The sequence below is a fragment of the Penicillium griseofulvum genome (assembly GCF_001561935.1).
Source record: "Penicillium griseofulvum strain PG3 chromosome Unknown contig_80, whole genome shotgun sequence".
In the NCBI taxonomy this organism is placed as follows: domain Eukaryota; kingdom Fungi; phylum Ascomycota; class Eurotiomycetes; order Eurotiales; family Aspergillaceae; genus Penicillium; species Penicillium griseofulvum.
Window position 1 is genome coordinate 905,189 of NW_024467471.1, and position 26,829 is coordinate 932,017.

The window sequence follows — 26,829 nt, forward strand, 5'->3', positions numbered from 1 at the left end:
GTAGTCTTAGATTCTATAGATCATAATTTGTTCATATTATTTGAAAAGGTACGTCCTGATTCAAGGCTTCACGAGTGGCTTTCCCATGGTCTTCCGTCCTTCAAGATCCTGTTCAACGGGTCAGAATGCACGAATAACTTCCACACAAAGAACAACATAGACTACATACCTTGTGCACCTGAGCAATGTCCTCAAGCGGATAGATTTTGTGGATCTTGGTCTTGAGCTGGCCCGACTTTAGTAGGCCGAATAGCTCATTGCTGTATGATTCGAACTCTTCACGAGTCGTAATGTATCCGAAGAGCGATGGGCGAGCAACCTTAACACACTTGGGGGTAAGTTTCCTATTGAAATATCATGAGTATCACTAGCCAAGACCGATGTAGATAGGGAAAAGCCATACGCAAGAGGAAGCGGGGGCACAGGGCCGCTGGCATTGCCAAACCAGACAATAGTACCCTTGCGCTTGACAGCCTCCAAGCTTCCCTCCCAGGTATCTTTGCCGACAGAATCGTAGACAACATCGACACCGCGACCACCAGTAACTTCCTTGACCTTCTTCACCCAGTCCTTATCCTCCTCACTGCGGTAGTCAATCACCACATCAGCACCGAGGCTCTTCACAAGCTCGCACTTCTCTGCGCCGCCAGCGGTGCCAATAACCTTGGCACCCATAGTCTTCAAAATCTGTGTCATAAGGAAGCCGGCACCACCAGCTGCAGCATGGAGAAGCACCCAATCGCCCTTCTGCACGGGATAAGTCTCCTTTGCGAAAGCTAGCACCGTCATACCACTCAGGAACGACGCCATAACCTCCTCATCAGAGATCCCTTCGGGGATCTTCACAGTGTAGGTCGCCGGCACTGCAGTGTACTCCGCATACCCACCAGTAGCCAACCAGGCAACCCTATCGCCGACCTGGAAGCCAGAAGTCTCGGGACCGACAGCAGCGACAGTACCGGCGCCCTCGCGGCCCAAGACCTCGGGCTTGGGTGAGGCGTATAGACCTGTCCGGAAGTAGGTGTCGATATAGTTTACGCCGGAAATATTGTTGCGCACTAGCAGCTGTCCTGCCTGTGGTGTAGGGACTGGGTGTGAAGTCTTGAATTGAAGCACTTCAGGGCCGCCGGTCTGCTCGACCACTACGGCCTTCATGGTTGTTGGGACGGACATGCTGCGAATTGGAATGAATTGGTTCACGAGTGGAGGGGCAATGTGATTGCGAAGCACTGTGAGTCGAGGACTACTGCGTAGAAGAGATCGAAACATATTAAAGAAGTTACGTGGGTGGGGGGGGAAAGAAGATATTAAGGACATCTGCTATATTTGTCATCGATCCCCGCAATCCTTTCTCCACAGTCCAGCGGAATTGTTGCGCTTTTCTTTTCTCTTCTAAAAGACCCCCAACAAATTCCAATCTTGGTATTTTTACAGAGTACAAGTTGAATATGATCCGCTTCATACAAATTCACTCCCCAAAATTCCAATATGATTGACATATTGACTATCAAATATTTCACAGGGCTATGACGCCATTCCTGTCGGGCCGTGCGCATGTCCTTGGGTATTCTCGTACGCAACACAGCCCTCTAGGGCTGCAACATGCGATTTCGAGGAACAATGATGTCCAACAGATTTAATGCCGCTATGCCATTTCAGACATACCAATCTCACCCAGGGGTGGTTTGATTATATTGGCGCTTCGGTTTTCCGTACAAAAGCGAGATGCAAGCCACCCGGAGCCCCATGAGGGGCCAATCTCCCACGACCCACGTCCCCGGCATGTCAGTTAGCCTGCATGACAATGGCGACATAGCGCCGACTTTGTATCATCTGCCGCTGACTGCATCACGAACCCTTTGGATCGAAGATATCTTCCCCGCTCCATTCACTTGAGACATTTGAGACTCTACGCATTAGCCTCGAATGAGTTTGATGTTTCCTACACGTCAACCCCTGAGCAACTCGGGTGGAACAATTTTATTTGTTGCCCAATGATCCAGTGGTCTGATCTGATTCTAAATAAATCGACCTGAAACGCAACGGCAGTACCCGGGAGGTTCCACTTCGTGCCCAATGATCAACAGGCTGCCATAGCCACACCCCTTTGTGATGACGGTGACTCGACCATTCGTTTCACGGCTTCCACTTACCTCGTGACTTCTCAGCCTGAAGCTATTCTTGTATTTTTGCTCTTGCCCAATCACTCAAATGACCTATCAGAGGTCTATTCCCTCAAGGTGGTGCCCGATGCGATCCACCAATGTTTATATACCCTTGTACACCCGGCTCGCGCACACACTTTAAAGAGTGCACCTTTGTCTACTTTGAAAATTTTTCTCTCTCTTTCATACGTGACATAGTTTGCTGCCCCCCTGCAACTTTTTTTTTTAATTTTCAAGTCCAACCATTTATACTATGAGCCACATTTCCCGAGCTATTCCACGAGACGTCAACGCACCAGGTTAACGTACTAAAACAATCATATTCCATCCGCTCTGTGTGGCCGAACCAATATTTTAGAAATGACTACCTCTCGCAGCTCTCGACGGGCGCGATCGCAATGGCCTCCAGCGCCCTGCGTCGAGGAAGAACCCCAGGCCCTTTCGAAGGAGCTAAACGGTCTCTCCAAACTTGGCGATAAACCCGGGGTCGACGGTGTGCATTCAAGAGGGGCAGTCGATCAGTATCCCATACTAGTCTCCACCGACCCGCTCCCTCCATCGTCTACCTCCCCCGCCAGTGTTCCCAGTGTGTCTTCGGATGAGAGTGCAGGGCCAATGACACCTCCTGCTCAAGAGCCGATCTTTCGGAACACTGTTAGATTTGAGATAGATGATCCGCCAAAACGTCCGCCGCCCTCAACTGCAAGTCAGCCACGCTGCCCACCATCTCGGCCTCCGGCTCAGCAACAGCCCACTCGTGAGCTTAATACCCAGCGGGAACCCCACCCGCCTTTCCACGGCCGGGATGGCAATTCCAGCAGATATGGGCCGCCAATTCAAAATACGTCTCGTGGCTCCCGTGGACCAAGTGCGCCGGATCGCAGTGGTACTCGGCCTTCCGTGCATGACAAGGCCCATCTCCAACCACCCAAGGCTTCCATTGGGCGATCCAATAGCGCAAGACATGCACCTTCAGCAACACGACCAATGCAGGAACGCTTTCGACGGGAGCCTAGCTCGGGGTACTTGTCAGACTCAGCCACCACATACAACAGCCCACTCCCACAACAGCCCCAGGCGCCTGTGCCCACTGTTCCTGCATCAGCTCTGCCAACTGGGCCTACCCTCGCAGAACGCATTGAAGAGAAGCTTCGCCAGAGACAAGAACAGCGGGATCCGGGATCCATGTCGGACCCGGAGGTGCGGCAAATTCCTACAAATGTGAAGCCTGTCAAATCAGTCGACAACTCGATGCCCCTTCCTGCTCCTGCTTCTGCTCCAGCATCGCACTCACCTTCGCGTGAGGCTCAGCGTGTCCCGACGCAGCCAACACAGCAGGAAGTGGCCCCGGCTTCACGTGCCCGTGCGACATCAGTGACAACGCCGCCTACCCGGTCGATGTCTGTATCTCGCCATCCCTCACGACCAACCCCCGAGGTCGTCAAATCGACATCAACTCAAGTCGCAACCCAACTCAACCCTGACAGGACGGTGGCCCATCTCGCATCGACTCGACCCCCAGGCACATCACCACAGCGCCCTAACTCAGTGGGCCTCGGTCTCTCTCCATGTCCGCGGACGATCGCCGTAGCGGGCTACCAGGATTGGTACACGCTCAAAGGCCTCACCCATCTGGACATCTGCCCGTCCTGCATGAGCCAAATCGCACAGTCCCGCTACCGAGATTACTTCACCCCAAGCCTCTCAAAGCCAGCCGGACAAAAGACACGATGCGCCTTCGCCAACGCATGGACCCGTCTCGCCTGGGCTCAGATGATAAAAAAGCAACACGACAGCCTAGAGCTCCTCTACCAAATGACACGTCCACCACCCGGCACACGTCCCTGTCCCGGCCGCGTCGTCGCCGACCAACCCTGGTACCGCATCTACGACCCGGAGAGCGGCGGCGACCTAGCCGGCTTCAACGTCTGCAGCAGCTGTGCGCGCAACATCCGCATCTTAATGCCGAGCCACCGCGATACCTTCCAGCTAAACCCCGACCCAGCAGAACGGGTATGCGACTTTGTGACATCGAGCCCGCGATTCGTCAAATTCATCGATCTCCTCGATGCATCCGCCTCCCGCGTTGAATCCGACTCCTCACGCACCCGCCGCCCGGATACACGCGAATTCCTCAGCTACGCGCGGCGCAAGGTCGTGTTGCGTGATTGTCGGCGTGATAGACCTACTCTTAGTACGTGGCACTTTATCCCGTCACTACCGGAGATGTGTGTGTGCGAAGACTGTTATGATGAGGTTGTTTGGCCGCTGGCTAAAGCGAATCATCGTATTGCGTGCATGGTTACGACGAAGATGCGGATTTTACCAGGTGATGCGCCTGGTCGGATTCGTGAGGCGAGTTGTCAGCTTTACTCGCCGCGTATGCGGGCGAAGTTCCGCGAGGCGGTTGTTCGGGATGATTTTGAGATGTTGAGATCTGTTGCGCAGAGGAGGGTTGAGGCTGCGCAACGGTTCCTTGATCGGAAGGAGGAGCTGTATCTTGCTCAGGTGAAGGGGTATGATTGTGATGAGGAGATGAGGAAGGCTGTTGATGAGTGGAGGAGGTGGGAATGAGGTTTGTGGATGATGGTCGTCTGTTTTATTTCAGGTTTGATTTCTTTCGGAAAAGCATGTATACTTGGGAACATTGTGTACAACGATTGGAGGGAGTTTTGTTTTGTATTGTACTAGCATAGCATATATAGCATATATATAGGAGTCTACCTAGGTAGAACATAGCTCGAATGACTCAAATAGACCCCATAAAACTTGTTAAACCTCTAAAAATAGCAATAGTCAATGTTTCCTTTCCAGCCCTCTGGCAGGCACCTGGGCACCTGGCAGGGATATGTACTTAGGTAAGATTCTCAATATGCCCTGAAAAGGGGCGAGGGGATAAGTCATCTGTAAACGCTCTGTTCAAGATCTTATAACAAATCCTCGCCATGCAAGTCGTAATAAAAGTCTTGAGGTTTCGACGTCCTTATGGGAGCCTGTTTCCCAACATATCCAAAAGACACCTATCTATTACGTCTCGAGGTATTACCTATGTACAAAGTTCCTAATTCGGAAGCGCTAACAAAATCATAGGAAATCCCATATCCAAAGAAGATCTCTTTAAATACACTAAAGGAACTCTTCCGTCGTTCTGAAATTTGGGATGAGGGGATCCCCTCTCTCCGGGAAACGTTGATTAAACTCTTCCGCAAGCAGCAGGACTTGGGATTTGAAAGAGATCTATCGCTGAACTTCAGTAACGAGAAGATCGCTGCACATACGAAGGAGTTTCAGGTCTATCAAGAATGGCATGAGATACGCAGCTTCGTTAAGAAAATCCTTGGTACTGATGATGATGGCTGGATTGCTCCAGAGCGCGATTTCACTGAGATGAAGGCGCGCAACAAGATGTTGTTCGATTACTATGTTTCCAAGCCGGATCTTAACAAAACCGCAGGTGAAGTCCGGGACTTATGGCCGTTCTCCTTGGATACATGAAATCAAATTACTCGGAATAACCTAGAGCTATTTAGCCCACTGAATCAAGTCAAATCCATACAGGCTCTAACTAGAGTGGAACTACTAGAAGTCTACTATTGCGCTAGCCGGGCTGTGGGGATTAAGCGTATGATATATGAGATATTCATTTTGGAGATAGAATGTACCTAATGCTCAAGTTAGTCGTCAGGAAAAGTACCATCTTGTGTATTTTTATATGTGGATATAGCGTGGACTATTCGCATGGACAGAGCTGTCTTGTCACAGGACTAGATGAATCGAGCATAGACACTCTGATCAAATATCCCATTCTGTGAATGAAGGCATGAAATTCCTAATCGTCTGCAGAACATTTCTTTCAAACATAGTGATAACGATCACAAACACAATCAAAAGTTTCAGATATGGTCCTCGAGTTGCAGGCTATTTGGTCGTTTTTCTCGAGCTTCTCACATAGGCTTTGATCTCTCTGCCATCCGGAGTATCCTCATCCTCGCTAAATGCGCCTAGACATGAAACCGTCGAAGTAAGAAGTTACGTCTTCCAGGTTGTCCAAACCAGTGACAAGACCAATATAACCATCTGGTCTCACCACAGCCAAGGCACCCAAATTTTCAGGAACGCCCAGCTGACTTTGGGCGGCACCAACACTGTCAGAATATATCTGCATCGGCCATTTGGTGGAAAATGGAGGCGGAAGATTTCCCAATGGAATATCGAGATGATTATGTGAATGAACTAGGAAAAGGTCAAGAACATAGGACCTGTTGGTGGAAGAAACTGGGTCCGTGGTAATGTCTTCATGGTGGAAACGCTGCATAAGTTCCAATGGTAGGAGGTTGAAGAGACTCATTGGAGACTGAGGAGAATCCAATGACTCTCCGAGCTTCTGAACAGTCGGCGAAAGAAGAAGGTTACCTGCAAAAATGAAGAGATGAAATCTGCCATTGGACGGCATAATGTCAAGCAGGTGAACATGATTGCCGTCGATGTGTCGAATAAGATCAATGGGTAGAAGACGCTTGCCCGGCACGAGAGGTTCTATTGCCTTATTGCTGATTGGCGTTCGGACGACCGGATTAACCAGCGAGTTTGGAGGGTATTTATAGCCACAACCACTGGTGAAACCATGTCCCATTTCCCATGTTTCACGGAGATTTTGGCTTTCAAGCTTATCTTTCTGTCCGAATTGACGGGCAAACAGGGCATCGAACTCGATAAGCTGTTGCGCAACCCAAAGTCTCTCTTGTTCGTATGTGTCGAGCAAGGATGCATTCGCGAAACCTTTCAAAACAAGTGCAAGTTTCCACGTGAGGTTATATGAGTCAGAAATGCTGACGTTCATTCCCTGTCCTGCCTTGGGGCTATGTGTATGACATGCGTCTCCAAGAAGGAAAACCCGTTGGGTTGTCGGGTCACAAAAACTATGAACGAGACGTTGCGCAACTCGATATTGGCTAATCCAGACAATATCTGTGATATTCATTTGGTAAGGATGAATTACTTTGCTGATGTGCGATTGGACCGTCTTGGTGAGTTTGAAAGCGCTGTTGTCAGAGAGAAGATCTTGTACATGAGATTTGCTTGCGTCGAGGCTCTCCTGATTCTTTTCATCCACTTGAAGGAAAATTCGGAGCCCCTCATCCTTGCGAGGAATCAGCATACAGCCGCCGTCTGGGGTTCGAATGGCGCAACGTCGCCTGTAGTCGGGGAAGTTCGTGTCAACATAAACGTCTGCCACAGCCCAAACGTCTTCACCACCCTGCGAGGATGATTGTATACCCGATGCTCGGCGTGTGGCACTTCGTGCCCCATCAGAACCCAAGATATACTTCGTCTGCCAAGCTTCGATGGCCCCGCTGGCATTATTTTTAATGTATGCCGTAAGCGGCCATTCAGGCTCGTCTGGATTGTATTCATAATGAAGCAATTCCATGAAACGCTGCACCTTCTGCCCCTTGGATATCAGATGTTTTTCAAAGATAGCTTCTGTTATACCCTGGTCGGTATTGAAAAGGTATTTGTAAGGTGTAGCTTGAGAAGTTAGGTTAATTCAATATCGCATTCATTTTCTCACATATAGAACTTACCGTGGACTACCTCAACGCCAGTGAAGTTCCTAACCAACGTCCCTGCACCATCACGGACCCAAAAGGATGTTTCAGTAAGACGATGTCCTTTCTTGTCAAGGTCGTGAAGTATGTTCATCGTCTGCAGTATTTCTTGAGTACGGGGTTGAAATGCTTTCCCAAATAATCAGAACTCTCGTAAAACTAATGAGAAAGGTATATCATTCACGAACCACTTGCATGTCCAGCTTGAGTTCTTGTAGGCCGCTTGTCAATCAAACAGAAATCGATACCGTATCTTTGTAAAGTTGCGGCAGCCATGCATCCAGCAGGACCAGCACCTACGATGAGGACATCTGTTCTCTGGGACTTGAAGACCCCTACCTGGTACGGTTTTATGGTCATGGTGAAAGTAGAGTAAAGTGACTTTTGACGTGGAAGTCGGAGTGATGCGAAATAAACTGTATAGCATTAAAGGTTGTATGCTGACATTTCCCATCCCCTTTATAGGTACACAGGTTTGTAATTTGGACCCAAGTAAAGCCTCATGCTCCATTGTGAGGTGAGATTTCAAAGTACGATAGCAGAATAACTATCACAAGATGAGACCTGGACTTTTTTCCAAGTCAAACAATTCGCAGTTGCTGTATTGTTACATTGGCTCGCGCATACGCTAATGCGCAACGGGACGATGCGTGGGTCAGTCTCAGGGCTAGATTCCGAAGCGAAAGGTCTATTCTTCCAACCATGATAGTGCGCATGGTATTTCTGGCTCTGCTGTGCAGCCTCTCATCTGAAAGTGAAAATGCTTGGTTCTGACGTGTTAACAAAATGAAGACCAAGATTTTGAACGAATGCCTGCAAGAGAAGTCAGAGATATGATTACATGGCTGAAAAGTCATCCTTTGGAGAAGCAGACCAAGGTTCTTATTCCAAGTCTTAAATGGCTTCATTGAAGGGGGTCTGCTGGAAGGGACGGCCTGGACGTCGTTGACTGGGCTGAGAATGGGAGCCAGCGGAGAATCAAGAATTGGACCGTAAGCTGACCGGCGGTCGACGCTCCCCTCTGACTCGGAATGCCGTCTTGGCCATATTCGGCATGGTCTACGGATTACAGCGGAAGTCAGCAGATAAGGGATTTAACCGTGCCGTGGGTTAAGTGACAGGCAGGCACTTTCCGCAGTTCCGGACAGGGATGTCAGGGCTCACGGTGGGGGCCAAAGGAGGATCGAGGATGAATGCGCAAGCCAAGAGACGGAGAGCGGGAGACGGGACGCCCCTTGCCGACCCGTAGTGGATATTCCAAACGGAGCTGAAGATAAGAGTCGATGGAGGGTTAAGGATCTACATAACTTGAGTCGGCGATCCCCGAAAATTCCATAGAGGGCTCCTACCCTAGGGGAGTTTTATCGGCGAGCTCCGTATATCAATTAAAAGGCGGCGGTTGCCGTTTCGATAACTTGGTGGGGTAATTTTGTATCTTTGGCCAGGCATCTGGGCAGAAAAGCTGTATTAGTCATGATTAAACGGATTCGATGCCATCAAACGTGGCTAAAGACAGTAGCTAGCTTTGCCTTTAGCTATCGGCCTTATTTCTGGGGAAATAAGTAACTACTCGTTTAAGAGTCAATGGTCTTGCCTCTTGCTCGCAATTATTCATTTGAATTGCATTCCCCAGCATGGAGGAGACCAAAGCATATCCGTCGATTCCTGACCTCTTGGCCAGAGAGCCAGCTCTGGAAACTACGCCAAAGGCTTTGGCCAACGAAATTGGAACTGCTCCGAATGGTGGTTTGAAAGCTTGGCTACAAGTACTTGGAACTTTCTTCATATTCTTCAACACTTGGTGGGCCTTCCCTGTGGTCTTTGAATGCTTATTCAAAACACACATCCACTAACATATTTGGGGTTAGGGGAGTTTTGAATACATTCGGAGCTTACCAAACGTATTATGAGACCGGGAAATTATTTGCAGCATCTTCCTCCAATATCTCCTGGATAGGATCAGTTCAGTCTTCTCTGCTCTTGATACTCGGTCTTATATCTGGGCCGCTATACGATGCTGGATACTTCCATGCACTTTTGTACAGCGGATCATTTTTGATAATTTTGGGCCAAATGATGACTAGTCTGTCTCATGAATATTATCAGTCACTACTTGCACAAGGCTTTTGTATAGGAATTGGAGTGGGACTTGTTTTCATTCCAGGTGTTGCAATATTATCCACCTATTTCAGCTCCAGATTGGCTCTTGCAAATGGCATAGCCGCCGCTGGAAGTGGATTGGGTAAGGATGAATTCAGTAACAAGTCGAACAATCACTAATAAATCTACAGGGGGGATCTTATATCCAATCATTTTCCACAAATTGTGTAACCAAATCGGATTTGGCTGGACCGTACGAGCGATAGGCTTGGTGATATTCGTGACTTTACTTATCCCACTGTCAGTCTTTAGGGTCCGGGTTATACCTAACCCTAACAAGCGGAAACCGATCGACTTGCCTGCATTCAAAGAACCAGCATATGACTTTTTCGTTATAGGTGGTCTACTTACTTTCATTTCTTTAAACATCCCCTTCTTCTATATTCAAACCTACGCCCAAGAAAAGGGGATTCCTGCTGATGGAATGGCATTCTACCTTCTCTCTATCATTACAACCGGGTCGGTTTTCGGACGCATATTTCCCAACTTTTTTGCCAATCAGGTCGGCCCCTTCAACATCATTTCCCTATGTACCGTCGTGTGCGGAGCTTTAATGTTTGCTCTGGTGAATCTATCCAGTCTGGCGGGTATGGTAGTTGTCGCGCTGCTCTATGGGTTTTTCTCGGGGGCCTTTGTTTCCTTGCCCCCAACTTGTTTTGTGCAACTGTCTCCGGATCGAAGTTTGATTGGAACCCGTATGGGCATGGGGTATGCTGTTATGACAATAGGCAACTTGATTGGCACGCCTGTAGCGGGTGCTATTTTACAAAATAGCGGGTTCAACTCGACGTGGATCTTTGGGGCAATTATGTCGATTGCTGGAGGGTTGACCATGATGGTCAGTCGGAGCATTCATGGGCAGTGGAAGCTATTTGCGAGGGTTTGAATTGGAAAATGAAGTCGAAGTTGACCTGTGCTTCTTCAGCCGTACCCAGAAAAACTCCTTGAAAAATATCCTATCCCTCCTAGAGTACAAAAGGAGTATGAGAATCACCTAAATATACCATATATCCGCACTATACAAGATTGTATCGAGGGGGCCTAGGCCAGATGGAATTTCCCCTAGGAGTCGCTCCTATATTTAAGAATCTCTCGTATATAGATCATCCTCTATATCTTATAGATAAGAAGACGTATAGCTAATCCTAGAGGTTAGAGCGTATTATTAGTTCTTACATAAATACACAAAGGCGAGGACCGTCCGACGACTTTACGCTTGAACATCTTAGGAACCTAGTATCTTAGAGGTAAGTAGACTATAAATTATTTTACATATCTTACAGACTACTTATCTGACAAAAGCTTTTGCTCTGTTGAGGCTCAACTAGGACCGCCTGATATGCAATCTGAGCAGTAGATAGCCCTCTCTCCTCTTTCCCTTTCTCTTCCTTTTTCCTCTCCTAGTCTGCTTCCAATACAATCCAGTGTGCTTTCCCAGTCATTGTATCAGTATTTACGTTATCATCCTCTGAGAAAATGTATAGAACTAGAGGTAGATATCTGTATGCTAAGATCAATACCTATCATCGGGCTTTGGGGGAGCGTTTGAGATCTAAGATATAAATGTACATAAATACTGAAAACCTTTGTCAAAAATGTTGGATCCTATCCCTGCTGTTTTCCTATAATGTTTGTTTATTTGCTAGATTGAGGTATAAATACTCTGTCCCTCATAAGTTACAATCTTACTTTATACATCTCCCTCTCTGTATTCTCAAATGGCAATCTGATATATCGCTATATCTCTATATCTCGGACTATTTAGTCCCTTGATAGTTCTTATACTATAGAAAGTTTCATATTTTGCGTATCATACAAAGATTTCCGTCTATTTCGATCCCGCCAATGCCGCGGATCACAACATTGTCTCAAGTTATTAACCACACCAACCATTATAGCCTCTATGCGTGGACCACACACGAGAGATCACTATGCTCAAATCCGACGACGTGCACTCACACACCGCACACGGCTACGAATGACAATAGCATGACAGCCCCTAGCCACACGAATATGCCAGACCATGCGCATGATCGTTTCGCGCTGCTGGTCGTACCACACTATACAAGCACTTATTGCGATCCCTACGCACTGTCGCGATGAACTCGAAAGAATAACGTCGCCAGACTTAGGACATTTGGACCTCAAGTTCTTGGACAGACCAGGTTATACAGAACGTGCGAGAAGGCTAGGTCACAACCCCAACTCATTCAACGGCTACCTGAGCTACGAACTCCAAGCTGACGAGAAAAACTACTTAGACTACGGCTATCTTATATAAACAGACGCTCTTGAGATAAACTACCCCATCTCAATGTGCATAAGATTCTTACCTCGTTGACTCTTCATTCTGACTCCAGCTTCTTCCTCTACTATCACCAAACGGACCAAGATGAATGAGGGAATCCGGGGTCCAGAAAATGAAATGAACTCCAACGAAGAGGTCAGCTGGACATAAGCAGATGAACATGCCATCTGACAAGAAATGTGAGAGGCTTGCTACTAAAGCCCAGAGCGCCACACATACCTGGGAATCACCCAACGTACTCTGCTTAGGTTTCAGTCCTGATGTGCTAGACTGTGAGTGTATCCTAGCATAGCAGATCCTTGCACGGTATCCTTCTTTGCCGAGAGACTCCAGACAGCCACACTTGCAGGAGATGTTATCAATTGGTTGGCTTCATGGGAGATTACAGCCTAGGCTACACTTGTTGTCATGGTTTCCGCTATTTTACAAGATTATAAACTACAAACTACATGAACAGACACTTGTAGAATGATCGTATGTAATAATGAGCCACAACCCCATGCTAAGTAAACATCTAAATCCCCAACTCCATATCCGAAGAAATATGCAAATATCTAAAGAAAATATGTAGAAATAGATCTAGCCAACCAACCCCACCAACTCCCCAGGCCAACGCTTTGCCCATATAATGGCTCGTGGGGGCATTCTCCCTCCAACAGGCGCGAGCACGCGGATCGTACCCTTGGTCGTGTCGACGTCGGCGACATATAAGAAGCCCATGATGCTCGCATCACGGACTTCAGCAGGGGACGCCGTGGTTGGTGCATGTGTGATTGCGAGGAGGGTATTAGCCAGTGCGGAGGGGGCGGGTGGAAGGACCTTCTTGAGCGGAACACTGCTGCCACTGTTGGCGTTGGCGTTCGAATTCGCACCGTCGGCGGGCTCTGAGAATGAGCCCACGACACCAGGGAGGGGGGCGGCGCGGTCCGGATCTTGTTTTATTTCTTGTGGGGCGTAGTCGTCGCTGCCACCGGGGAGGAAGGAGTCGCCCGTTCCCAGCTGGGAAGGGTCGTACTCATCTTCGTCTTCGTCGTCTGCTGAAGCGACGGTGTAGTTGTATACAGGGAGTGAGGCGAAGTCGAGTTGCTGTGCGTGGGGAGAAAGAGTGATGGCGGAGGAGGGCGAAGAGGAGGGGATAGGGTTGCCGAAGAAGTAGGAACGAATTTGGGACTCGCGTGTTGCCTTGCGGAAGGCATCGTCACGGTCAACACAGCCACCGGATTTGGACAGCTTGACCACGGAGATGTGTTCGTCGAAGACAGCGGCTGTTGCGCTGGAGCTGGGCTTGTTGTCGTATTGTCTGGCAACGGTGCTGTACAGACGCTCCGAACCCAGGACCAGGATTGTGGTGATTGAGAACTCTGTCACAATGTGATTAATGAGTTCCATGGTGCCAGGCTTGTCTGTGCCAAGGATTCCGGGTGTATCGACGATAATTCCCGTTTCGCGCGCATCCTCGTCTTCGGCCATCCGGCCCGTGACAGATAGTGCGAGACGCGAGACGATTGGGCGGTACACGACGCCTTCGCCGTCCAGCGGGCTCTGCAACGGGTAACTGTACACAAGCGGCAGCTTGACGGGTACAGGGCTGGGCCCAGACATTGGGCTGCTTCCCCAGCCATCTTCAACATCTAGGATGGTGCGGAAGGCAGTCGCGGTCAGTGTACCAGGGACGCCAAGCATACCCTCTGTAGGGTCGAGATTCACGACCAACGGCTGACGGCCAATCTTCGTCGCATAGGCGGTCAAGATCTTAGCCAAGGTGGTCTTTCCGGTATTTTCAGATCCGAGGATGAGTACGCGCGGGCCATCCTTGCCTATCGATTGGGCTTCTTCGCGCATTGTCTCCAGCGCAAAGTGGACGTTGGCATATTCTACCATTGGCGTCTCCTCGGCCGTGTATTCGCTCTGACAACCTCCTGCGCCGTGGCCCACCGTCGGGGTAACTCCATCAGTTGTGGTCGATGCTGCCTCGACACCGGTGACTTCAAGTGCACAGCCATGCCATGTGAAGATTGCCGCCTTTGTGCCGGTGAATGTGTAGGTTTGGGATTCGGCAAGCTCTGTGCCGAAGAGTTCCGCGGTTCCATTGAGAAGCTGCACAACTTGAGTCAGAGGGAGGATTTCAATCATATCAAAGAATATAGCATACCTTGACTTTGATAATATGCCCAAAAGCGACCTCAAACCGCCATTCCGAGCCCGGGGCCAGGCTGATCTGTGATGGTGGCGCGGGTGCCAGCGATCTTTCCTCCGATGGCTGCGTTAGCTCGAGACCGGGGAGCGACATGTTACCGGTCAATTGAGAAGCCTCGAGTTATGTGCAAATGCAAGGAGGAGCGAAAGAAGTATTGGAATTGTTATCGGGGTGCGGAGCTCGAGATGTTTTACATGTTTGCATTTAATTTACTCGCCTGCCATTGGCTGAAAACTACGGAGTACTCCGTCAGACACCCATGGACTATCGATATTGTTCGAGTCCCATCTACACCTTCTAAAAGTTGTAGTGGTTACTCTCAGTGGGTAAACCTCACTTCCACCTCAGAGCGAAATAGCCCAAACATGATACATCGAAAGTTCTTGATATCAGCTCTACCAAGATTGCATTAGATCAATATACTGGTTATAACCATACAATAAACGTGAACTGGTAACAACAAAGCATACATATCACTGTCATTAAGCGAATCGTCTTTGACTACTTGGAAGCTTGCCACAGGGCAGTAGACGGTGGGAGAGGGGAAGTTGGTATCAGGAGAGCAAGGGTAAGGGTCATGAAATGAGCTAAGAGGCAATCCAAATAACCAAGTCTGGTGCAAAACACGGGGAGAGGGGAAGGAGAGGGCAAGATATTAGAAAATGGTGTCAATAACAGGCACAGGGCATTCAGGATCGCCGGCGAGGAATATATTTATGATAACGACAAGGGGAATTGGGCATCAGAAGCGAATATTTGGGTAGCTGGGCTGTCGCAAGCGACAGACGCGCTGAAAGGAAGAGACCAAAGTTTTCAACAGACTAGACTTTGACAAGCAAAACCTCGTTCCGTTTAGAAAAAGTATGGAATGGAAGCCCTGGATATGATGTTAGTGTTGATTCGAGGTCCTTGCAACCATAGAATGACTTACGCAAGGGCAAATGCCACGGAGACACCGAAAATAGAGCGGTTACGGACACGCTCCTGCTTGAGCTTGTTCTCGAGCACCTTGGCTTTCTTGGCCCGCTGGGAAGATTCGGCCGATGTCTCTTCATCGTCGTCCTCCTCTGGCTTGCGCTTCTTAGTCACTTTCACAGATGTGGACTCTGCGGTAGAACCCTCGGCTTCCGCCTTGATAGCCTCCTCCACCATGTCCTTAGCCTGAGCAATCATCTCTGCGGTCTCAGCAGCAGATGGGACTTCTGGCAGACTGAAGGGCATATCGAGGGAAACAGTGGTCTGAGCAAACTTAACAGCATCTGTGACATCGTCGGCCACTGAAGCCTCAACTGCCTCCTCCTTGATGTCGTCCTTTTTCTTCTCTTGCTTTTCGGCCTTCTTCTTCTCCTTCTTCTTCTCCTCCTTGGTTTCTTCCTCGGGCTCGGCGGTAGCAGATCTTGTTGATTTGCGCGCTCTGATATTCTTTCCAGGAGATCCGCTTGTCACTTCCGTTTCGGCATCCGCAGCTACCAACTCAGGAATCGGGTTCGAGAACAAGGCTGAAGCTGTGTCCAATGCAGACTGAAGGCTAGCATTTGCGGCCGTTGTAGATGGAGTGCTGGTGACATCCTTGGTGAGGCGGGTGGTGCGGGACTTCCGAGGAGACGCCAACGTCTTGCTTGGGGAAGCGGACCGACCTCTGCGGTTGCGTTGCCGAATGGCCGGCTCACCGGCGGGAATTTCGAATTTCGGCGGGGGAGTAATCTGTTTCTTTGCGCTGGAAGGACTCTGAACAATGTCCGTGGGGTCCAACAGTGCTCGCACCCACTCGTACATTTGGTATTCCTTGGAAAGCTCAAGGGCTAGGTATAAAGTCAGCATTGGTTTGATAGAGAGAACGTCCCGGGGAGAACATACCAAACGCGGGAGTGATCCACACATTACCAGCGACTTCCTCTTCACTTGTGTACTCCCGTGCCTTCAGATACTCACGCTCTGTCCGCTCTTCCTCGGCCTTGGCCCAGGGGAATGCAATTTTGAACATTCCAGTGGCACTGACATACCCATCTTTACTGCGGCGCTGTAATGGTGAAGCCCAAAGTTAGTGAAAGTTGGCTTCCAAATTAGATAAAACGGGCGGCCTCACCATCAAGAAGTAGCTTTCTGGGTGCTGCTGAGGGCTGTGGGAAGGGAAGATCTCAGATCCCTCGAGGTCCTTGGGCAGCGGAGCACGAAGGTGAGCGTACTCAAACACGCCTAGGTTCTCCGGCTTGGTTGCATTCGAGGTGCCAATCTGGGCGGGCTTGACGGAGAGGTTTGTCTTCCCAAGACGACGGCGTGCAAGGAGCTCATCATCTATAACCAAGAGAAAAACGAAATTGTTAGCGATGACCTGGAGGCATTGAGGGTGCACGAGGCGGCTAGATAGCCGATGCGCGCGGTCGCGCGCCCACGCGCCAGTGTTCGAACTTACAGGAGGGAGCAAGCTCGGCCAGAATGTGCGGATTAAACTGTTTTGGGAGGGTTCGCGACATGGTGGGATGTCGAGTCAAGTGAAAATGAAGATCTTGCGGAGTCTTGAGGGGGATTGAGGGAAAGATGCGCCAACGATGGCCACGTAGCAGGCGCGTCAAGCGACAAAAATCAAGAATCAAATATTACCACTAACAGATCTGATATCTTGGCAGAGAGAAGTGCGCAACCGAAATGAGGATTGATAAGAAAAAAAAAAAAAGACCAACCCAAGATAAAGAAGACAATCAGGAGAGATGAGAAGATGCGAGTCGCGAATAATCGTTGCGTCGTTCTGAAGCTTGACTCCTTCCGGTAAGGTCCGGAAATTAGCTTGTCATGGGGTGTATCTGAGAGCTTTAATTGGCCAATTACATCAATACAGCGTATGTGATCTACCTCAATGTATTTTATCCGTTGAACCCCGTGACATTTACATTCCCCGTGACCTTCCTCGAGTTGATGTTTCGTTTCTTGTTTCGAGTTCGACTATAGAAAAGACCTCCATACTACAGTAAATTACTATTTCACCCTTTTCCCGAGTATAATCTACATAATCTATTCCAGTATGTACAACATATGTACTCTTTACATTTCAAATAAAGTCTACATGTCCCAGATGCATCAAGGTCGGAACTACATACCGCTAGTTGTATGATCCTCAGCCCCCACACCCAAATTTGGGGCATAGTGGCATAATTGGGGTCAACATAAGTGCACGGAGTAAGATGATTCGAATTATCTACATCTACATATCACCAGTAGAGAGCATAACTCACATATATAGACAAAGAAAACTGTCAATATAACCGTGCAGGATCAATGCGTAAACATGTGCATACAAAAGTGGAAATCCGAATAGCCTCGCCCCTCTCCCACCGCCTTTCCACCCCCACCAGGTCTCAGGAGACGATTCGATATTTAGCCCTTCTTGTTTTTATCATTTCGAATTTCGAATTTGTTTTTTCTTTTCCTCTTCATCCAATTCCCCCCCGCCTTTTCTCGCAATTCTTCCCCGAACTCCAATCTTTGGTTCCGTGCCCCGCCTTCTAAATCTGTAAACAATGGCCGACAACCACGAGGACGAGCTCGCCGCCAGCCAGACTGAGGGTTTCAAGGTCGGAGAAAAGAAGACCCTTGATGAGTACAACAAGCTTGGTACGTTGATTCTTTGACAATTCATGGGCAATATCTAGTCGGCGATTTCCCAGCTAACCATCTTTCTCTCCCCCGCAATAGACGCCGACGATGAAGCTATGAACCGCTGGAAGGCCTCTTTGGGTCTCAACTCCGGTGACCCCATTGCTGATCCTAACGATCCTCGCAAGTGTATCATCAAGTCCCTAGCTCTGCAAGTTGAGGGGCGTGAGGATGTTGTTATTGACCTGTCCTCCCCGGGCTCTGTTGACAGCCTCAAGGATAAGCCCTTCAAGATCAAGGAGGGTTCTAAATTCCACATCAAGGTTACCTTCCAGGTCCACCATGAAGTCCTGAGCGGCCTCAAGTACTTGCAGGTCGTCAAGCGCAAGGGAATCCGGGTTAGCAAGGATGAGGAGATGCTGGGCAGCTATGCACCCAACACCACCTCCAAGGTTGACTACTCCAAGGAATGTGAGTATTCTGATCTAATTTCTCCTTCTCAGTTTGCAAACATAGCTTTTACTAACTGTCCCTTCCTAGTCAACGAGGAGGAGGCCCCGTCCGGCATGATCGCCCGTGGTCACTACAACGCCGTCTCGAAGTTCATCGATGATGACCAGCACACTCACCTGCTGTTCGAGTGGTCCTTTGACATTGCCAAGGACTGGTAAACATATGTTGAGAGAGCTATCTCGTTGAGTTATTGAGCGGCCGTTTGTTTTCAAAGCGTGATGAGTTTCTTTTAACAAAAACTGTTAGAGAATGCGTCCCACTGGATGCTTTGGACCCCAGTTTTGTTGTTTATGCGTCATACTGAGTCTCTATTATTGGTGTATGATATTTTCATTTCAGATGCCAAGTAGCACATCTAGCTGTTTGTGAATGCACAGCTTTATCCCGAACTCCTGTCTAGTGCGGGGGGTAAAAAAAGGAAATTGAAATACATGAACATTAACATCAAACAAAACATTAACAGTAGCCAATGGGTATCACGAGAAGTTTCAGAGATTCACAAGAAGTAGTCGACCATTGGACTAGAGCCATCCTTGATCTGCTGCTGCTGCTGACCTAGCTGCTCCAGGCGGTGGGCATCATTTTCCGGTGCCGCATCAAAGATATTGAAAAATCGCTCGCCAGTATCGCTTACTTCAAGCACACTCGCGAGGTTTCCGCACCGGTAGCAGTAGTTTGGTGCACTCCAGACCGTGCTCAGTCGATCATCATAAAGAACCTGGTAGCCTTCTTGGCATAATTGGTGTGCGCGTAGGATGTGGGACATGCTGTTCACCTCTAGGAACTTCCGCACAACCTGTGCTCCAAAAGTGTATCCAGCACCTCGGGGTGAGAGTGAGAATTCATCGCGTTCTGTATCAGGGTCGGACCAGACCAAATCGGCCATAGGACCTTCGTGTGGAATTTCGCGGAAACGGTCGATAATCTTGATCTGGTCGATTGAATGAATAGAAGGTGACAAGCCGCCATGTACACAAAATATCTCATCATTAATCACAACGCTCAGTGTTAAGAAGTCGAACATGTCGGTGAAGTAATGCCAAACATTGGCATTGCCGTATTTACGGGCACACTCGGTGTAGAAGCCGTATGATTGGGTGACTCCACGCGACTCGTGGTTACCGCGGATGAGGTGCACTCGTTGGGGGTATCGTAGCTTGAGACACACCAGAAGTGAGATGGTCTCCACACTAAACAGGCCGCGGTCGACATAATCGCCTGTCGATTATCTTATCAGCAACACTCCAAAGGCGAGCAACAAATATGTTCAAGCCCGAGGCCTGCTTTTATCCTCGAACGAGGCGTCTTCCGGATGTTACTAACCAAGGAATAGGTAGTTTGTATCGGGACAGAAACCGCCGATTTTGAAGATCTCAATCATGTCAAAAAATTGACCATGGATATCGCCGACCACAGTAACCGGAGCAGCAATATGTACCACATTGCTTTCCTTCATCAAAAGTTCCTTCGCTTTGAGGCAGATAGCCTCGATCACCGAATCCGCGAGCAGCTCTTTTCGGTAGAGTCGGGCGATGCACTCATCGAGGTCGATATTTGCTGTAAGGCGACACGGTCAGCATAACCTCGGTGATAGGCCATATCAGGGCATCAAAAAACCATGCACATACTGGGTAACCCAGGCATTGTGGCAAGAGACAGATACAGTAACTTCAAGACAAATGAGCCAGAACAATTTGTTCTAGAGATGGCACTCCTTATTAAATATGGATAGCTCTCTGTACTTGGTCACTGCGTCAAGGTAGATCAATCAGTGCGAGAGCTAAAGGAAAGTAATATTCGAGACGATGCCGAGGTCGAGGTCAAGATCGAGATGGAAGGTTAAAAAGACGACAATAGAAAAGAGGTGTGCGTCAATCTCGCAGCAAGCATCCTGAGTGCAGCCGATCCTCGTTCCGGTGTGGAGAGCAGGCTCTGGAATTCAAGATCGAGGCGACATCAGGGCCGAATTGCGGGATGAGCTCAGGCACAGCGCGGTTAAATCCACACCGCCTTTGGAACTTGGCGCCTGAATCGTCAGGCTATACATAGCCAACTGGTGAACTAACTAGTTACACTACAACATATGTACGACATAATGACACCTTTCTCAGCCCCCTCGGGCAGTGATTTACAGTCTACCAATGATTGAACTCAATCGCTATTGGACACAGGTAGTAATCTTATGTCATCTCTCTCAGACTGTGACGGGGATGACGAACATATTAACGCGCATAACATCTCTGGGCAAAAGTCCTCTACAGACTCTCTTGACTTCACTGTCCCAAAATTCACAGAACACTTGCAAGGAAATTTGGCTTTTTAACAAATTGTATCATGTCAGCAACTACTCGAATATAGAGACTATCAACATCTGCAACTGCATCAGAATCAAAATCTTTTTAAACAAGTACGCGCTGCCGCAGCCCATAATTAATGACTCCAACTTCTTGTCTATAGAGACTCTTGCTGAAATAATATGTAGAGAAAATATTTCTCACCATAACGGTGGTTTCGTCTCGCTTCTAAATAAAAAAGACCGAAGTACAGGGAAGCTTTTTAGGTACAAACAGAGATATAAAGTCCAAATTACATTTCATTGCAGCACATCTTTAGTTACTCTTCCAGCTCCGATTATACATGAAATGAAGACAATAATTCGGATTCGACAAGCAAGGAAGGTGTGTAATGCATGCTGCCTATTTCCTCAATACAAAGTGTGCATATAGTGGGTTTTTTGATATGAATAGTTACTGTCTACCTTTGTGTTGATATATCTTGGGTGCATATATATTAACATAGTAATTGGCATAAAAAGATGTAAAACAGCAGTAGATATCAACACAATGGCCAAGTTTGGGAAATATATTTAGAGTTTGTGGATCTCGGGAACCGCCCCGCCCCGAACCCGAACGGGATTAGCCAGATTTTCATACAATGTCTGGGATATAGCGATGTAAACTTCCTAATGTTAGGGCGAACATCATTCAAATGGCCATATAATGGGCTCTGGTATCATTTATATAATTGATAATTGCATTCTGTTTCCTGAGATCAGATATCTACCTTAACCTTGTCCCATCGCGAAGTGGCAACCCTCCCATCCTTAATCACAGCTAGAACGTTCTCCTCCACTCGATCTAGAATGGTAATATCCTCCAACGGATTCCCCTCCAATATCGAAAGATCCGCCACAAATCCCTCCCGAACCTGACCCAGCCTATCCTCCTGCATAACAAGACGAGCAGCATTGACAGTAGCGCTACGTAGAATCTGCAACGGAGTCAAAACTGAACTCCGCACCGAGAACTCCTTACTCTGAGCAAAATGCATCGGACCAAGAAGATCAGTCCCAAAACAAACAGTAACACCCGCATCAACAGCCATCTTAATCGCCTTCAATCCCTTCTCAAGAACCTCCTCATTCTTAGCAGCCCCATCAGCAGGCAGGAAATTCATCTGCTTAGACATGACATGCGTCATAAGCGTCGGAGTCAAGAAAACATCCATCTCAGCCATCATCTCCGCCGTCTCAAGATCAATAAGATTCCCATGCTCAATACCCCTTACCCCGAGCTTGATAGCCTGCTGAATCGCCCGCGGCGTGTAGCTATGACTCGTGACATATGTACCCGCGTTCCGCGCAACAGTGACAATAGCCCTAATCTCCTCGTCGGAGAACTGCACATGTTCAATTCGGTCTGTGGGACTGGCAACACCGCCACCGCCCATAATCTTGATGAAGTCTGCTCCCTGGCGCAGTTCCTCGCGCGCATACTTATAGCACTCCGCTGGGCTATCGACGATTCTGCTAATTCCAGAGATAAACCCACCGCAGCAGAGTTTGGTGTCGTGGGATCCTCGCAGGTCGCCGTGTCCACCGGTTTGCGAGAGTGCGTACCCGGCGATGAAGAGACGAGGGCCTGGGATGACACCTTCCTCGACGGCTTCTTTGATTGCGAGGCTTGCGCCGCCACAGTCTCGGATTGAGGTGAAGCCGCGGTCTAGCATGGATTTAAGCACGTATGGTTGGCGCAGGAGACTTATTCGTTCGGTCATGTCTTTGTAGGATCGTAGATCAGCTTCGCCGGGGACTACTGCGATGTGGACATGACAATCGATCAGACCGGGACAGAGGTATTTTCCTGTCAGGTCGATCACGTTTTCTTCGGGGAGGTCATCTGTGGTTGTAGTTGAGCCGTCTGTGACGATCTGAATGATTTTGCCTTCTGAGATTCGGACAGTAGCATTCTGGATTAATCTATCCTCGGCTGGGTCAACAATGGTCGCGTTCACAAAGACCAAGGTTCGTTGAGGGTTGAGTTTCCAGGGCTTGATCACTCGGGAGATGTCCATGTTTGTAGAATATTTGCTGATTTGAGAGGAATTTTGCATGCACACAAATCCTATCCAACTAGGCAACAATATCTCCTAGGTAGCTTGGTAGTACATAGTACTACATAAAAAAAAGGCTGATGAGGGCACATATCTCAGCTTTTAACTGGCAGTCCGGGGAGTCGGGGAGTCCGGGGAGACCGGATCTATAGATAGGACCCACGTTCCGTCTCGCCTGTTTGATGTTGACCAGTTCTGTGCTAAATTGAATTCTTTCTTATTACATTGGAGCTAGCTAATCTAGTAAATTCAGTCAAAGGTTGTTATGGCTACTAGAAAGAGGGAGAAGAAAGAAACCTTGATTGTTCAATCTATGTTGTATAAAAACACAGGGTATCTATACCTAATACACAACCACAGGTGAACGAGTACCCGTGGACTTACTTACGGTCTGGCTCATGCAGCCACCTAGATGACCCTCGTTAATTATGTATAGTGACCTGACCATCTATAAGTTTTAGCAGCCCTATTCTATCTTCTATATGTTATAGTGATGGTCTTTAGTTAACGGGGGGTCTACCACACATGGATGCTATCCCAAAATAAAGGTCACCTTCCAACTAACATGATGTGTAGGAAAAGGAATTCATCAAATAAAAATACTTTTCATTCTTAAAAAACGAAATTTCTAATGAGCGACGCAGGGATCGAACCTGCAATCTTCTGAGAACTTGTTGAGCTATGCTCAGCCGAAATCAGACGCCTTACCATTAGGCCAGCCGCCCTATTTGAAGTCATTTACTTAATTGCGCTGAACACGCTAAAAGACATACAAAAATGAAACTATTCTGTATTAGTGGGTTGGAGTTTAGGGGAGAAACACTAGGGTTTAGGGAGCGGAAATGGGAGTTTCTTTCATATTTTGTTGGGGAGATGTTATAAGACTTTGTACTTTATTGGCCAAATGAATTCCTTTTTGTCCGTTTGTTTTCCCTCTATGTGCAATTAGCCGAAGTGTGGTAATCCGTGACCCTTGATGTCCATGCAATACCTATTAGGCGTTTGGCACGGCCAAAAGACGATCAACCAGGTAATATGGGCAGCATGTTATTAAGTAGACGGATGATAAGAAAGAGAAGAAAGACGATCTAAATTCTTATACTAAAAACTGGGAACCAGTCTGTTTAATAACCCCCTAAACTATGCCATGAACCAATTTACTCTCATTCGATTTCATTTCTCGTATTTTCAATATACCCAAAATGTTGTCCAATAAAGCCAGCATCTATACATGTGACCATCATTCGGACAAGTTCAATGAAGCAACGTCTGTGCTTCTTTATTCACAGCTTCGGTTTCCGAATCAGTCTCTGCTTCAGACTCATCTTCCTCCGAGCCAGACTCTTCTTCCGAGTCTGTCTCCTCTTCCTCCGAATCAGTTTCGCCTTCCTCAGAATCCGTTTCAGACTCTGTCTCTGTCTCGGTTTCCTCCTCCTCTTCTTCTTCTAGCCACTGATCAAGAGTCTTCTTGCCAGTCGGGTCTACAGGCACAGCCGGACCCCGGATTGGAACAGAAGTGGGTTTATGTTCACGAAGTGCTCTATCAAGACGGTCACCTGCAGTCATGGAGGCGGCGTTGCTGGATGTGTCAGGTTTCACATCTTCGGTACGGAGGCTGGGATCAGGTTCTTGGCCTGGCTCAACCCAGTCTGGGAGATTTGTGTAGCCTCTAAGTCCATGGTGACCAGCATCAGAGCCGACGACAAGAGTGGCAGAGCCGATGAGCAGGTCCTTGCGCGTCTCAGATGGGCTGGGGGCGTGGGGTACTGGCTTTGGTGCTAGGAGAAGGAGGTTGGCAAGTTGGGTGGAAGACGGCGTTTCCAAGAGGTTCTTATAGAGACGTGCCCGATCACGTAGGTCGTAGGAGATGTCGTAGCGTGCGAGAAGGAGGATATACCGCCATAATAACGTGATACGGTCTTCGGTTGCTTCTTCTGTTTGCTTCGTTTGAGCACCGTCATTTTCTTGATGGCTCTCCTCTCCTTCTTCATTCCGCTCGGCGTCTTTCGGCTCATCGTTCCCATGGTCATTCCATTCGTTGTGGAAATCCTGCTGGGGTTTGGCGGGGGCTTCAGCTTCGGGGAATGATACCGATGGGAGTTGCTCCGACTGTTCCTTTGGTGGATTCTGTAAGAGATGATGTAAATACACCTTAGCACCGAGGAGAACAATCTGCTGCTTGACGATTTCCATCTCATCTGCGAATCCTTTGATCAGGACGCGGAGGACATCAGGCGCGATATTGTTCTCTGGGTCGATTCCAGCGAACTCGCCAACCAGCCAGATAATGGTGGCTCGTGCATCTGGGTGGGTTGTTGAACCCAGGTGCTTGACTAGCTGGAGAACGGTCTTTGTATGTGAGGCTGGATCTTGTTGGATCAAGTGACGAATGACAGTCAGTGCCTCTGACACGAGGTTTCCGTCTGGACTAGATATTTGGCCGAGAAGAATATGCAGACACATGCCTGCAGTGCTTGTGTCCCCTTGCGCACAACGCCCAATAGCTCGTACACTCTCTCGTACCAGCTCTGGGTCTGTGCCTTTAGAGAAGTGCTCTAATTCGCTGATTATAACGCCCTTCCAGTGTTTTCCACAATGCGGAAAAAGGATAGTTAGAACCTCCAGTTTGAGGCGCCAGATATGTGGCGGATCGTTGGCATGAACAAGGAAATGGGCCGTGTATTTCGCAAAGGGCTTGGGAGCTCTTAGAGCAACGGCGACAATATTGTACAAAGCGATAAGTTGCATGTCCTGCGGGCTTCGTAAAAGAGCCACTAGTGGACCAGCCGCTGACGCAATATATTCTGATGGAGCAAGGTAAAGGAAACAGCGGACAACACTGACAATGACAGCGGAGTTTCGGCTCTGCAGCAGAACCTTACAGGCTCGGAGTAATAGCTCAAGATCAGGGTCCATTACCGGAACTTCATACTCTTCGACATCATCATTTGTTGCCTGTTGCTGCTTTTCATCATCGTAGAATGCCTCCGGGGCTGTGCGCTTAACCTTCTGAGTTCGGCGAGGGAAACATTTTCGCGCATAATATGTCAACAGGCGCAAGGTTGCTAGCTGGCTCCATTCATCCATATCAACCAGCTTCTTGACTAAACCGCGATAGTTCTTGTGGATTAGGTCAATCTCATCTGGACACAGATCCAAGAATGCCGCGACAGCGGGGCCGACGACGAAATATTGCGAATCACCCAAAAGTGTTTCAAGATACCCCATCAATTGTGGCAGTGTGTTTGGGTCTAGACGATAGCATTTCGGAATAGCCAAAGCGGCCGCTTTGCGCACATGTGGACTCAGATCTCCACATCCTCTCTTGATAGCCAGCGAGACAATCTGGCTAATCACCGGAACCCGGATTCCCGACATAGTCCGAAGTGCCATTGTCCGAACCTGAGGGCTTGAATCGGTTAGCGATTTCTGGATCGCGTTGATGGATAGTAGCGCCAGATCTGGCTCCGCCTCCGCATGATGGACCAAGTAGATGTAAACCAATTTCTTGACTTCGAGGTTGGCGCTGGCCACATTCTTGACAACTGCGGAAAAGAAAGTAAGGGAGGGTTCGGATCGATACATCAACTATAACATCAAATTGAGTTAGCCATTGCAGTTTCCATAGTTCTTGCTGATGGTTTCGGTACCGAGATGACCCTCCGCATTCCATCCAGGACTTCCCGCTCATGGCGACTATCAAGCAGCTTCTTGATGTGTGCAGGGCTGTATGTTCGCGAAGTATAGTCCGTGCTTGAGGTCCGATTGATAGCAGCGGACTGGGCAGCCTCTAATGTGAGCTCTCGAGCTATGCGCACAGTGACGTTCCACGGTCAGTTCAGGCCAAATAGAGCGGATTGCAACCCTACATACCTGTCTCCAGCATCGAGGATA

The 26,829-nt window shown here is 48.5% G+C and overlaps 10 protein-coding genes across 10 annotated transcripts; 3 read left to right on the forward strand and 7 right to left on the reverse strand.

The window, feature by feature from the left end:
- Nucleotides 1–60: 60 nt before the first annotated feature.
- Nucleotides 61–1,173, reverse strand: PGRI_013610 (quinone oxidoreductase family protein; the record flags this gene model as incomplete). The annotated part of the gene is made up of 3 exons (XM_040789074.1): nucleotides 61–108; nucleotides 170–344; nucleotides 404–1,173. 3 exons carry the CDS (start codon nucleotides 1,171–1,173, stop codon nucleotides 61–63), a joined length of 993 nt encoding a protein of 330 aa, XP_040646027.1.
- A 1,352-nt stretch (nucleotides 1,174–2,525) lies between these two features.
- On the forward strand, nucleotides 2,526–4,739 carry PGRI_013620 (uncharacterized protein; the record flags this gene model as incomplete). Its single annotated transcript, XM_040789075.1, has 1 exon — nucleotides 2,526–4,739. The coding sequence occupies one exon, from the start codon at nucleotides 2,526–2,528 to the stop codon at nucleotides 4,737–4,739; it is 2,214 nt and encodes a 737-aa protein (XP_040646028.1).
- Nucleotides 4,740–5,150: 411 nt separating this feature from the next.
- PGRI_013630 (uncharacterized protein) lies at nucleotides 5,151–5,660 on the forward strand (the record flags this gene model as incomplete). Its single annotated transcript, XM_040789076.1, has 2 exons — nucleotides 5,151–5,204; nucleotides 5,256–5,660. 2 exons carry the CDS (start codon nucleotides 5,151–5,153, stop codon nucleotides 5,658–5,660), a joined length of 459 nt encoding a protein of 152 aa, XP_040646029.1.
- A 496-nt stretch (nucleotides 5,661–6,156) lies between these two features.
- Nucleotides 6,157–7,868, reverse strand: PGRI_013640 (Monooxygenase, FAD-binding; the record flags this gene model as incomplete). The annotated part of the gene is made up of 2 exons (XM_040789077.1): nucleotides 6,157–7,694; nucleotides 7,751–7,868. The coding sequence occupies 2 exons, from the start codon at nucleotides 7,866–7,868 to the stop codon at nucleotides 6,157–6,159; spliced, it is 1,656 nt and encodes a 551-aa protein (XP_040646030.1).
- Nucleotides 7,869–12,821: 4,953 nt separating this feature from the next.
- PGRI_013650 (cleavage polyadenylation factor subunit CLP1) lies at nucleotides 12,822–14,532 on the reverse strand (the record flags this gene model as incomplete). The annotated part of the gene is made up of 2 exons (XM_040789078.1): nucleotides 12,822–14,339; nucleotides 14,395–14,532. The coding sequence occupies 2 exons, from the start codon at nucleotides 14,530–14,532 to the stop codon at nucleotides 12,822–12,824; spliced, it is 1,656 nt and encodes a 551-aa protein (XP_040646031.1).
- A 759-nt stretch (nucleotides 14,533–15,291) lies between these two features.
- PGRI_013660 (KilA-N domain-containing protein) lies at nucleotides 15,292–16,913 on the reverse strand (the record flags this gene model as incomplete). Its single annotated transcript, XM_040789079.1, has 5 exons — nucleotides 15,292–15,316; nucleotides 15,371–16,241; nucleotides 16,297–16,459; nucleotides 16,526–16,734; nucleotides 16,853–16,913. 5 exons carry the CDS (start codon nucleotides 16,911–16,913, stop codon nucleotides 15,292–15,294), a joined length of 1,329 nt encoding a protein of 442 aa, XP_040646032.1.
- Nucleotides 16,914–17,954: 1,041 nt separating this feature from the next.
- On the forward strand, nucleotides 17,955–18,701 carry PGRI_013670 (rho GDP-dissociation inhibitor; the record flags this gene model as incomplete). The annotated part of the gene is made up of 3 exons (XM_040789080.1): nucleotides 17,955–18,048; nucleotides 18,130–18,501; nucleotides 18,571–18,701. The coding sequence occupies 3 exons, from the start codon at nucleotides 17,955–17,957 to the stop codon at nucleotides 18,699–18,701; spliced, it is 597 nt and encodes a 198-aa protein (XP_040646033.1).
- A 338-nt stretch (nucleotides 18,702–19,039) lies between these two features.
- Nucleotides 19,040–20,187, reverse strand: PGRI_013680 (serine/threonine-protein phosphatase; the record flags this gene model as incomplete). The annotated part of the gene is made up of 3 exons (XM_040789081.1): nucleotides 19,040–19,761; nucleotides 19,867–20,100; nucleotides 20,172–20,187. 3 exons carry the CDS (start codon nucleotides 20,185–20,187, stop codon nucleotides 19,040–19,042), a joined length of 972 nt encoding a protein of 323 aa, XP_040646034.1.
- A 1,407-nt stretch (nucleotides 20,188–21,594) lies between these two features.
- Nucleotides 21,595–22,896, reverse strand: PGRI_013690 (metal-dependent hydrolase family protein; the record flags this gene model as incomplete). The annotated part of the gene is made up of 1 exon (XM_040789082.1): nucleotides 21,595–22,896. The coding sequence occupies one exon, from the start codon at nucleotides 22,894–22,896 to the stop codon at nucleotides 21,595–21,597; it is 1,302 nt and encodes a 433-aa protein (XP_040646035.1).
- A 1,293-nt stretch (nucleotides 22,897–24,189) lies between these two features.
- On the reverse strand, nucleotides 24,190–26,821 carry PGRI_013700 (AP-3 complex subunit beta; the record flags this gene model as incomplete). The annotated part of the gene is made up of 3 exons (XM_040789083.1): nucleotides 24,190–26,523; nucleotides 26,586–26,743; nucleotides 26,809–26,821. 3 exons carry the CDS (start codon nucleotides 26,819–26,821, stop codon nucleotides 24,190–24,192), a joined length of 2,505 nt encoding a protein of 834 aa, XP_040646036.1.
- Between the last annotated feature and the right edge of the window lie 8 nt (nucleotides 26,822–26,829).